The sequence below is a fragment of the Manihot esculenta genome, chromosome 6 (assembly GCF_001659605.2).
Source record: "Manihot esculenta cultivar AM560-2 chromosome 6, M.esculenta_v8, whole genome shotgun sequence".
Taxonomy (NCBI): Eukaryota; Viridiplantae; Streptophyta; class Magnoliopsida; order Malpighiales; family Euphorbiaceae; genus Manihot; species Manihot esculenta.
Genome location: NC_035166.2, coordinates 20,708,762 through 20,720,786, shown reverse-complemented (window position 1 = coordinate 20,720,786; position 12,025 = coordinate 20,708,762). Strand labels below are relative to the sequence as shown.

The following is a 12,025-nucleotide window of genomic DNA, read 5'->3' as shown; positions in this document are numbered from 1 at the left end:
ATGTTTAGTTTTTTTTCTTTATGCGCCCTAGAGGCTTCTGTATATTACTCTTATGCATTCGGCCTTTTAATGATATGATCTTTAATCTTTTGAAAAAAAAAAATTGTTGAAGCACTGCTTTGAAGCATGTCCTCTTCTTTCCAAAATAGAACAAAATCTCTTAAGATAATTGGACTGCAATGTCTTTTAGAATCCCATGTAGTTGTACGAATATGCATCAACTTAGCCCCCAACAATATAGTTCAAATAAGCAAGTTTCCATGACTCTTAATGTTGGGCAATATTTCAGAAAGTGGCTTTAAAGTCTTCAAGTTGATTACCAAGGCTTTGAGTGATCAAATAAGCAAGCCACTTCAGTGCCAGCAGAAGTTCCTGCCTGCAAATGATTGCAAATCCTGGCTTAATATTAGATTTTATGGGAGAAAACAAGCCAACGAGAAACCTGTTTCTCGGTAGTCTTAATGGGCTGGAACTGATGCAGATTGGACGGTCACAGGCAGAGAAAGACGGCGGGTGAGAATAGCTTGAACGGAGATAAGGGTCTCGTTCCACAAGGATTGCAGTGAAGAGCGATGACACAGTGAGAAGAAAGAAGAGAAAATGTGCTTCCAACTGGTACAGTTCTTCGAAAAAAACATATAAAAAAAAAACCATGCACGACATTCCTACAGGCATTGCATTCGATACATATACTTTCTTACTCGCAAAGAATTAATTTCACCTTTTATGATTTTAGGAAAAATGAACTTTTGTAAATAAGGATGCACATATATATAGCACACAAGCTTTACTATTTTTTTAAAAAATAAAATAAAAACAAGAAGAAGGAAAGAGAGACAAACACCTTTGTCCATACATCAACAACCTGCTCAACAGCCCTTTAGGCTTTTGGCCAGTCACCAGAGAAAAGAAAGGGGAAAAATAAATATAAAAAAACAGTTCTGCACATTAAAAAAAGGAAGGAAAACAAGAAGCTTGATTGCACTTTACACATTTAACTATGTCTTGAAAGCAAGTTCTCTCTCCCATTTCTTGGGCCGATAAGGTTCTATCTTCACAATTTCATTGCCCTGGAGCAATGGCAACTCATCTCCAGATGGAATCTTCTCATGCCAAACAAATTCATTCTCATGTTCAAATTTCTGAAGGGTATCTGCTGAATGTTCAATTTCTTTTCTAAAGAAAGTTTTCCAGGAATCATCCCCTGGCATTTTCCTTTTCACATTGCTCAATGCATCACGAAGAACTCCAATGGCAATTCCAATTTGGTCATCATGCTTTAGACCTTTAGAAAAATATGTATGACCTCGCAACTCATGAAGAGCTTTGCAAGATGATATAAATTCCTGCACAGGACACGAGCACCCATAAACACACAGCAACTTCATGAAGGAATGCCATTCTAGCAACCAATAAGAATATCATCTTCTGTCTGAATGTGCCTGTGACGAAGTGTGAGCACAGAGAGACTCTAAATCCTAAACCCTATACTCTTAAAGATACTTTTATTTTACAAGGGGAAGGCTGAAGGGTTGGAGAGAGGGATGATAGGATCATCAGCAGTCCACCACAACCACACATCAATTGCATAATAAAACACAAAATTTAATTTGGATTACCAGACTTGAAGCATTAATCCAACTCTTTTGCATGACTAAGAAGATAAATTAATTGAAAAATCCAGAAAATTCAGCTTCTTTTATTGGACTGCCAAACCTCTGTGCTTTCATGTGTAATAATTGTGTGCGCACAATGTCAAAAGAGCTTCAATTAGAATTCTTAATAAAGGTTTGCAATGTTTACCTAGTGAATATATTTTGGGAAGGAGACAGCAAAGATCCAGGTGTTTTTAAGTGCAAGAATTGCCATGCCAAACAGTGTGTTCTTCAATGTTCTCTGAAATTAGTTATTTGTTTTGCTGGAGGCATGAATTTTCTGGATTTTTCAATTAATTTATCTTCTTAGTCATGCAAAAGAGTTGGATTAATGCTTCAAGTCTAAGCCCAAAAATCATTTTAGAATGGCACAAAGTGCGGCAGATACAAAAATTTTAAAATTTCTTTTTCCTAAATCTAAATATTCCATGAAACCCATTAAATAATGGTCAATTGGATAAAAAAGTTTGAACGTTCGTAATAATTCACATTTATATTCAAAACTTCAAACCTTGGAAAACAAAACCAAACCTTTTCAATTTGTCATGACCATAGCCAAAGTATTAAATTGAATTTTGAAAAGTTAACAATAAATTACAATATAGTCCATAAAGTTTTGTTTGACTAATAAAATAGTCCTCAATAATAATTTTATTTCAAAAATGTCCTCTTTTATTAATCTCACTATTTACCCCTTATTCTCACTTTTCTATATATATCATAGATTAATGAAATTTTAAGATGTGAAAAAAAAAAACTTTATAAACTAAAACATCTAATATTTAATTCTATTTAATTATTGACATGCAGTAGAGTTTTCCATACATGAGAAATATGCACATAATTTACAATGCTGTCATAAACATTTAATAAAATACTTAATATCTAATATTTATATGTTATATTCATATATAACATATTTATTATTATATATGATACATATCAAACATATTTACTTTTAATACAAAATTTAAATTAGAGGACTATATGTCTTGTTAGTATAGAACTTCAGGAACTATATTATAATTTACAAGCAACATTTCTAGATTCAATTTAATATTATTGGCTATAAATGTGACAAATTTAAAAAATTTGACTTTATTACCCATGATTTAAAATTTTGGATATAAATGTGAATTAACGCAAATATTTGAATTTTTTTTTTATCTAATAACACTTGAATAATCTAACCATTACTCAAAAAACTTTTTTCCAAAAATCCAAATTTATTACAAAAGTTTAAATAATCTAATATATAATTTTAATCACATAAATAGAGATAAACAAAAATAATTGTAACTTCTTAACAATAAAAAAAATATATACAAATAAATAAATAATGAGTGAATAACTTACCTTATGAATATTTTGGAAAAAAAAAAAGATACATGGAGTTGAAATCTTGAAGATTTGAAAGCAAAATTTCTGGATTGAAAAAAAACAAAGGAGTTAGAGTTTTATTTATAAGAGAATTTTTATGGTGTCCCTAAGTTTTTAGAAAAATCACTGTCTCGTCTCTTTATCAAAATCACTCGATCAACGCATCTCTATATTTTATAAAATCCAATTGTTTAGTCCATTTGTCAAAGAAATCATTAGCTAACTTATTTTAACCTTTGTTAGAGAGACTGAATAATATGGATATTTAAACTTACAGGGACTAAATGATACATATAATTAAAATTATATGAATTCACTAAAATATTTGATTTTACAAATACAATAACGTTCTAATTGAATAATTTTCAAGCAGGGACGAACTAATAAATTTCCTAAAAATCTAGGGACTTGATGGTAATTCTCCTCTAATTTGATTTAGGATTAAGGGAACATTATCTAATTAACCCTAGGTAATTTTCAAACATTTCGGGGGGGGGGGGGGGGCGCTATGGCCCCCTTGGGCACTACCTAGATACGCCAGTGGGCACAGTCACTAAAATCCTCTACATTCAGTTGTGATTTTGAATTGTTCAAGTGATACATTCTAAATCCTTGACTTAAAAACTGATTTTTTTGCTGGAGAATTCATCAACGTACAACACAAGCATTTTATGCTCCCAACAAATCACACATAGCAATTAATCTTAAATCTACTGCTCAAGACCTATTCTGTTGGAGCCTTAAATTTCCCTCCATCTTACTGACATCATCCAAGCTCATACTCATTCTACAAATGTGTTGTCTCTTCACTAAGCTAGCAAACCATACAACATATAAAACATGCCACATAGCAACTTATCAAAAGAGTTGCGTTATTATCTCAAATACCAGTTCTGTATAGGGTATAATTTCATTTAGTTTCAGTTGAACTTGGATATTTTGCTTCTCTTTCTAGTCAATTCCAACATGTTGTAAAAATCTACTTGTATTTGATTAAATGCAGCACATAAGACCATCCGTAAGCAAATAGTTTCTCAGTTGCAGCATTAAACACAATTTCACATTTCAGCCAACAGAAAGAACAAATATAGTCCAGACTCTAGATCATCATATACATACCAAAAAGCGAGATGAAATAGCCTTGTATTCTCCAATCCCAGAATTTAAGGCACCGACTGCTTCGCTAAGTAGTTCTGCAACGCCAAGGTGCAGCTTTGCTAAAACACCAAACCCTGTATTTCCTGTTTCTTCAGCCTTTCTTATGTATACAGCCTATCACATTGTAACATCAATAAATGTCAGAGAGAATTCAATGCAAAACTTCTCTCATTTAACAAGATTTGAGAAAAAAGAGGAGGAAACAGATATAGTGCTGCTTTCCAAGTGGAACAGGATTGTGAAAGGCAGGCTGACAGCCATAGGACTAACCTGGGCCTCAGCCAAACAAATGAGACTTATAGCAGAAGTCACAGATGAGGTAGCTTCTGGCGGCCTTTCAGCAGATATTGCAGAGTGTAAAGAGGGAAGAACCTCATGAGCTAGATAATGAAAGACTCCAGCAGCTTCTCTGTAGATGAAGGCTGATTGCTTTAAGTCTACAGCAATGCAACGATAGCAAAGAAAACCTCAATGGCATGATCAACAAACTCATGCAAGTGTGATATGAATTGGAAACTAAAACCAACCTGATGGCAGAAACTCCAAAGCCCTCTCCCTGAGCACTGCTCCATAAAGGAAAAGGGCCATACCAAGCTCAAACCGCAAATTATCAATTTGAAAAAATTTTGGACCTGTAAGGTTAAAGAAAGATGATGAGCTAAGAACACTGGACCACTGAATCTTGAGTTGTGAAGTCCACCGAATCATCTGACTATTGTTGCTGACAATATCAGCATGAGAAATGAAATTTTCCAATAATGGCAGATAATTTTCCAGTCTGAGACGTTCCTGAGCCATTGAACAAAACATATAAAATCAGAACAACCTGAAAAACACTGGCTGAGAAATGTACAAGTGGTCACTACATGCAAACCAAGTTAGTTTGTTTAGATAAAAGTACAAATTTACTAATGTAAATCATCTAATGCAAAAATTTTTTTTTTTTAAAAAAAATTGATTTAATTGCATAAAATTGCCTGTATAGATGAGTCCACCAATCAACACATAGGAGGGAAATCAACAGCCATCAAATTCTAGAAAGTTTAGAACCACACACAATAAAAAGAAGAGAGAATAGCTCCAAACAGTAAGAAAAGCGAATTGCCCAAATCTTTAAATAAATGAGAAAAGGGAGGGGAGGGGGTCACATTTGTGCTATTGAAAGATGACCTGCTCACAACGAGAAGTAGATCCACCAGACATTTCTCTGGCAATAGCTTCTGTGATGAAGCTTGTTTGATTAATGGAGTCCTCAATAACCCTACGCTTGGAGCTCAATTCTTTCAGATGCTCCAGAGATACAGAATCACGCACAGCAATTACATCCTCAAACACAATCTGTTAACATTGCAAAAATATGTCAAAATGTGGAGCGTAACCTAAATGTAAAATCTTGCCATGAATAGCTCAATGGCAAGACATCAACTGAAAAAAGGAAAAAGAAAGAAACAATGAAACCGCAGCATTAAATTAAAGAAGAAATTACGAAAACTCATAACATATGATAAACACAAAGCTTCCAGATACTGAAAGTTTTTTCCTTTGCTTGAAGGGCACCATTTAGAGTTCTTGAAGCAACACTGCACACATTCAAACAAATCAAATCACCCCGAAATTCATTTTTGCTTTCCATAAACATCTAAATTAGTAGAGCCTTGTCATTAAAGTTATTTTACTGTTGCTAATTTAGCATTTTCAATCTTATTCCCTTCACAATATAACACCAAGCAAGCTAAATTTCTACCACAGACAAAGCATAGCAGTCGACACATGGAGAACACCGGAACCCATATAATCAAAATCAACAGATGTCAGACACACTAAGTTTTAGCGCAATCAAAAACACCAAAAAGAAAAATTTTGAAACTCCATTTTAAACAAGGCGTCAACCAACGGAAGGGCAGAAATACCTTCTTCGTTTTAAGCTTAGCCAGGTCTCGATATTGCAGCATCATTTTTGCCCAGTGCCAACACTCAAAGAGGACAGAATGAAGAATACAATAAGGAACAGGTCCAGGGGACAAAAACAATCTCGGTTCTCTTTCACAAATATTCGTCTACTTGATTCTCACACAAGAAAATCCCACAAACACAAAACAACAATACGCTAATGTTCCATCCAAGTCTCACACAAATTGGGAAACTTAAGAAGCCCAAGTTAGATTGAATTCTTATATGACTACATAACTGGAGCTAGGTTTTGAGGTGGAGATGTAGAAGTGGCCAATGGTGTCCCTTTCGAGTTTTCTTATGGCTATTTCTTGCTTCGTTTCCTTCTCCATCAATATTCCAAGAAAGTTCTGGGGATTGTGGGCCCCCCTTGCTGGGCCCCCGCGGATTCGTTACAAGTATTCGGTTTCTTATCGGGTCGGGCTGGGTTTTGGCCAATTAACAAACAAAGTAGAAAACGCAGCGTTTTCTACTTCATCTCGCCAAAACCTTCTTCCCCCAAATTCTACCGGAATCCAAAGACCTGACTGGGGTCACTCAGAGCCTCAGGACTCTTGAATCTCATTTTCGTTCTCCTTCTGGCGGCACCAGGAAACTAAGGAATTGAAATTGAGAACCGCGAGTGTAAATTAAACGGAGTTTTAAAAAATTCAAGTTAAATTTATCAATTTTTTTTTTAATTTAAACCATATTTAAATTTGATTCATTTCAAATTAAATATTAATATTAAATTTATTTATTTTTAATTAAATTCAAACAATCTGAATTTTATTAAATAAATTTTAAATAGTTATAAGCAGTTCTATTTATTTATAATGCTAATAAATTTTGATTTAAAAATAATAAATTTAAAATTAAATAATTATAATTAGATAAATATATTCATGGGTGAACTCCGCAAAATTATTGAAAAAAAAAAAACAAAAAAGCTCTCAGAGTATTATCTTGGTTCGTGACCTTGAATTCAATGTGGCAACTGATGCAGTTCCCCGAATGGGCTCCCGGGACTCTACTTGATCGTTACAATATCGATCTTGGAAGAGATGCCTTTGGACCGAAACTAGGGCCATGGACTGTACAGCCTCAGCAATTGATTTTTGAAATGGTCACTGGAGGTAAATGTCTGAAGAAGTTCATGGAGATGGCTTGTGAAACTTGCTCACCTAGCAGGCAATCTTACTAGATTTTGATATTTGGTGGCGTTCATTTCTTCGTGTCTCAGCTTCCCGTTTCAATTCTGTGTTTGGTGTTTCTTTAGCAGCAGAATCATATCCCTCAGGTATTTATCATTATTTTTTCTTTATTATTCTTGAGTTATTGATAATATTTAATAACGTTATTATTTATATGGGTTTTTCAAAATGTATTATTCATTTTTTCCGATAAAGATAAACTTATTTTTATTTTTTTATATGCTTCAAATTATATGTCATTTTCCCTTTTAAAATAATAATTTATTTATTAATGTGCTTTTAAAAATATAAAATTTATTAATTTCAATAATAATTTAACATTAATGGTATATCAAGAAATATAAAATAAAATTATTATATTTTTTTATATTAATTTTTTTAAAATAAAATTATTAATTATATTAATAAAATTTCATCAAATAAAAAATGATATCATCCCAAATAGAGAGACAATTATGCCTGCTAGAAACTCTAGTCAAAATATGAACGGTTAGACTAGTATTACGACGAACCCATCTAACATAAATATCAGTTCTAGAGTTTAACAAAAATTTAAAATCATTTAAAATCAAATCTTTACATAAGATAATTTGGCAAAAATGCTGCTTAATTATCTGTCTAAATCATTGCATAAGATAATTTGGCAAAGATACTTTCATTCTTTCTCATCTCTCAAGCATAAATCATTAAAGTTTTCCGAAAAAAGTCATGGAAGATAAATTCTATGAGATAAACCTCGAATAAGGTTTTAAAATTGACATCGTCATTACGATTTTGGAAACCCATAATAACTAGTAAATTTCTATTGAATATTACCTTCCGAATCAATAAAATTTGAAGAAAAGTTAACCATAAAAATAGACTTATAATTATTTCACATTAATGAAAGACTTTCTCTCAATCTTTGCAACTAAGTTTTTATTTCTATAAAAAATAAAATGTACGGCTTGTAACTAAAAATCAAATCTTTTAATGCAATAACTGTCCGAGGATTGCAGCCATAAATTTGGCAAAGAGGTTTGCATATTCTGAAAATTAATTGAATTGTATTATTTAATTTTTCAAAATGTATTTAATATTTCAAAATGTATTATTCATTTTTTCCGATAAAGATAAACTTATTTTTATTTTTTTATATGCTTCAAATTATATGTCATTTTCCCTTTTAAAATAATAATTTATTAATTTCAATAATAATTTAATATTAATGGTATATCAAGAAATACAAAATAAAATTATTAAAATTTTTTTTATATTAAATTTTTTAAAACAAAACTATTAATAAAATTTTATCAAATAAAAAATAATATCATCCTAAATAGAGAGACGATTATACCTGCTAGAGACTCTAGCCAAAATATGAACGGTTAGAATAGTATTACGATGAATCCATCTAACATAAATATCAGTTCTAGAGTCTAACAAAGATTTAGAATCATTTAAAATCAAATCTTTACATAAGATAATTTGACAAAAATGTTACTCAAGTGCCTGTTTAAATCCTTGCATAAGATAATTTAGCAAAGATACTGTTTATTCTTTCTCATCTCTCGAACATAAATCATTAAACTTTCCTGAACAAAGTCATGGAAGATAACTTCTATGAGATAAAGTTTGAATAAGGTTTCAAGACTGACATCGTCGTTGCGATTTCGGAAACCCATAATAACTAGTAAACCTCCATTGAACATTATCTTCCGAATCAATAAAATTTGAAGAAAAGTTAACCACAAAAACAGACTTATAATTATTCCACATTAATGAAAGGCTTTCTCCCAATCTTTGCCTATTGACTGAGAAACAACCATCAAAATGTAAAAAATTACGAAAAAAATTCATACGATGACTAAGAGTTTTTGTTTCCATAAAAAATAAAATGTACGGCTTATAACTAAAAATCAAATCCTTTAATGCAATAATTGTCCGAGGATCGCAGCCATAAATTTGCCAAAGAGATTTGCATATTCTGAAAATTAATTGAATTGTATGTGAGAAATGTAACGACACGGAGACCGGACCTCTATCGGCGCTAGGATCCAGATCGGCTTAAGGCTGCCGGGACCCGTAGCAAGCCTGCTATGCATTTTGTAAACCTGGTAAATCCCATACATGATTAACAATTTCCATAAAAATTTGAAACTTTACATCTACCAAGCTTAAACTGTGCATGCACATTATCTCTGTAAACATAAAACCCCATACTAGAGCCCTCATCAAATGCTCTAATTTGGTCATTATTCCATACATTAAGCTTGGTCCTCAACATATATCATTATAAAATATAATAATATACATATCATGTACAAAAAGGATCTACCAGTCTAGGGCCAAACACAATTCTTACATGACTTTACATTATTTTCAATACATGTCCACTACCACTATTACATAAGCTTTTCTCCTGTAGCTATCCCATGCTAACTCTGGCCCTACAAACCTGGAGGTTAAGGAGAGGGGTGAGCTACTAGAGCCCAGTGAGTAGAGTACGAATAAAATCCATAAAACATGCATCCATGAAATGCATCACATCACAAACAAGTCATATCAAGGATGAACATGTCATAAAACTCTCTTAAACCCTTTCAAACATGCTTAAAACATAAGGGGAGGTGAGGATCCATGCTTACCTCTTGAAGATCGAGAGGATTGATGGTCCTAACTCAGAGATGTAGAGGAAAACAATCCAAAATCTCCAAGTCTTTCAACTTTGCCTTCTTTTGCTCAAAACTTCAAAAACCAAGTTAAAAACGCATTAAAGCTTGCATGATTTGGAAGAACAAGATGAAAACAACCAAAGGAGGACAAAAACCTACCTTTGCACGAAAAGAGAGTGAAAACACACTCCATTTCCGGTCAAAGGGGCTTTTATAGGTGGCCAACCGACTCCCCTTCGGCGGCCAAAGCTGCATGCAAACTTCCACCACCTTCAGCAGCCGAAGTGGGGATTCGAGGGCAGCAAAAGCATGCAACTTTCAGTGGCCGAACCTGGCAATGGCGTCCTTGGTCTTTTCCTTTTCAAAACTCAATTTTCTTAATCAAAACCACAAAATCATGTAAAAACACATTTTGAGAAGGCTCCGACTTCCCTGAGTCTCAGATTCCAATGGAGATTTCGCCGGAAAGTATGAATTCCGATGCCGGGGTCTCGCCGGGTATTACATTCTCCCCCCCTTAAGAACATTCGTCCCCGAATGTTCCTCTCTACCATATGCATACTATAACCATAACATGAACATAGCATAAAAACACAAAAGAAAACATAAACTCTCACCTCAAAAGAGGTAGGGGTATGGCTGGAGCATAGACTCCCGTGTCTCCCAGGTACATTCTTCAAGATTATGGTGGTTCCAAAGGACTTTCACCATCGGGATCTCCTTGTTTCTCAGCTTCCGGATCTGCGTGTCTAGAATCCGCACGCTGCTCAACATAGGTGAGATCACCAAGGATCTCTACATCAGGCTCACTAAGAACCTTGCCCGGATCTGACATGAACTTTCGTAGTATAGAAACGTGGAAAACCGGATGGATTCTTTCCATAGAAGCAGGTAAGTCTAACTTATACGATACATTCCCAACCTTCTGCACGATTTCGAAAGGTCCGATGTACCGTGGAGCTAATTTACCTTTCTTCACAAAACGAACCACCCCTTTCATTGGAGACACTTTGAGCAACACCAATTCACCCTCCTGAAACTCTAGCTGCTTCCTGCGAACATCTGCATAGCTTTTCTGCCGACTCACAGCAGTTTTGATTCTTTCTCTGATCATAGGCACTACCCTGCTGGTGATTTCAATCAACTCAGGCCCAGCTAAGGACCTCTCTCCAACTTCTTCCCAGCAAACAGGTGACCTGCACTTCCTCCCATAAAGAGCTTCATATGGAGCCATCCCTATGCTAGCATGATAGCTGTTATTGTAGGCAAACTCCACCAAAGGTAGATACTGCCTCCAAGTAACGCCAAAATCTAGCACATACATTCTGAGCATATCTTCAATAGTTTGGATGGTCTGTGGATGGAAAGCAGTGCTAAAGTCCAACCTTGTGCCCATCGCATTCTGCAGACTCCGCCAAAACCTGGAGGTGAACTGGGGTCCTCTATCAGACACAATTGAAACAGGAGCCCCATGCAACCTGACCACCTCATCAACAAATACCTGGGCCAACTAGTCTACAGAGTAGCCACTCCTGACAGGGATGAAATGAGCAGATTTGGTCAGTCTGTCCACAATCACCCATATGGAGTCTAGTCTGTTAGATACTGCCGGTAACCCCACTACAAAATCCATAGCTATATTCTTCCATTTTCACTCTGGAATCGGCAGTGGGTTAAGCATGCCAGTCGGCTTCTGATGTTCTAGTTTCACTCTCTGACATACCTCGCAAGCTGACACAAACTGTGCCACCTCTCTCTTCATGGCTGGCCACTAATAAATTCATTTCAAATCCTGGTACATCTTGGTGGCTCCAGGGTGAACACTGTACCTGGCACTATGAGCTTCTCTCATAATGTCTCTTTTTAGGCTCACATCATCTGGTACACATAACCTGGTGCCATAGCGGAGGATCCCTTTGTTGTCAAATCTGAATTCACCATTACTGCCTGACTGAACAGTTCTGGCAATCTTTACCAACTCTGGGTCCTCGTGCTGTTTCTGAGCCACCTGCTCCAGAAACACAGGCATCACTCT

The 12,025-nt window shown here is 34.6% G+C and overlaps 1 protein-coding gene across 3 annotated transcripts; it reads right to left on the bottom strand.

The window, feature by feature from the left end:
* Positions 1–776: 776 nt before the first annotated feature.
* Positions 777–6,696, bottom strand: LOC110618123 (pH-response regulator protein palA/RIM20). 3 transcript variants are annotated; one of them, XM_021761179.2, is made up of 7 exons: positions 6,104–6,696; positions 5,693–5,773; positions 5,364–5,531; positions 4,721–4,982; positions 4,464–4,630; positions 4,155–4,307; positions 777–1,346 (listed from the first exon to the last, which is right to left on the bottom strand). In XM_021761179.2, exons 1-7 carry the CDS (start codon positions 6,146–6,148, stop codon positions 999–1,001), a joined length of 1,224 nt encoding a protein of 407 aa, XP_021616871.1. In that variant the 5' UTR covers positions 6,149–6,696; the 3' UTR covers positions 777–998. The 3 variants fall into 3 exon arrangements, with proteins under 3 accessions (XP_021616871.1, XP_021616872.1, XP_043813649.1); XM_021761180.2 differs by lacking the exon at positions 5,693–5,773 and having other exon boundaries at positions 6,104–6,677; XM_043957714.1 differs by lacking the exon at positions 6,104–6,696 and having other exon boundaries at positions 5,692–5,753.
* Between the last annotated feature and the right edge of the window lie 5,329 nt (positions 6,697–12,025).

Excerpts from the sequence above, each read along its gene's own strand:
- LOC110618123 (XM_021761179.2), bottom strand. The coding sequence starts at position 6,148 with ATGATGCTGCAATATCGAGACCTGGCTAAGCTTAAAACGAAGAAG. Across the intron at positions 5,532-5,692 it reads AAGCTTTGTGTTTATCATAT|ATTGTGTTTGAGGATGTAAT; the intron begins GTTATGAGTTTT and ends CAATGTTAACAG. Across the intron at positions 4,631-4,720 it reads TTTGGAGTTTCTGCCATCAG|ACTTAAAGCAATCAGCCTTC; the intron begins GTTGGTTTTAGT and ends GCATTGCTGTAG.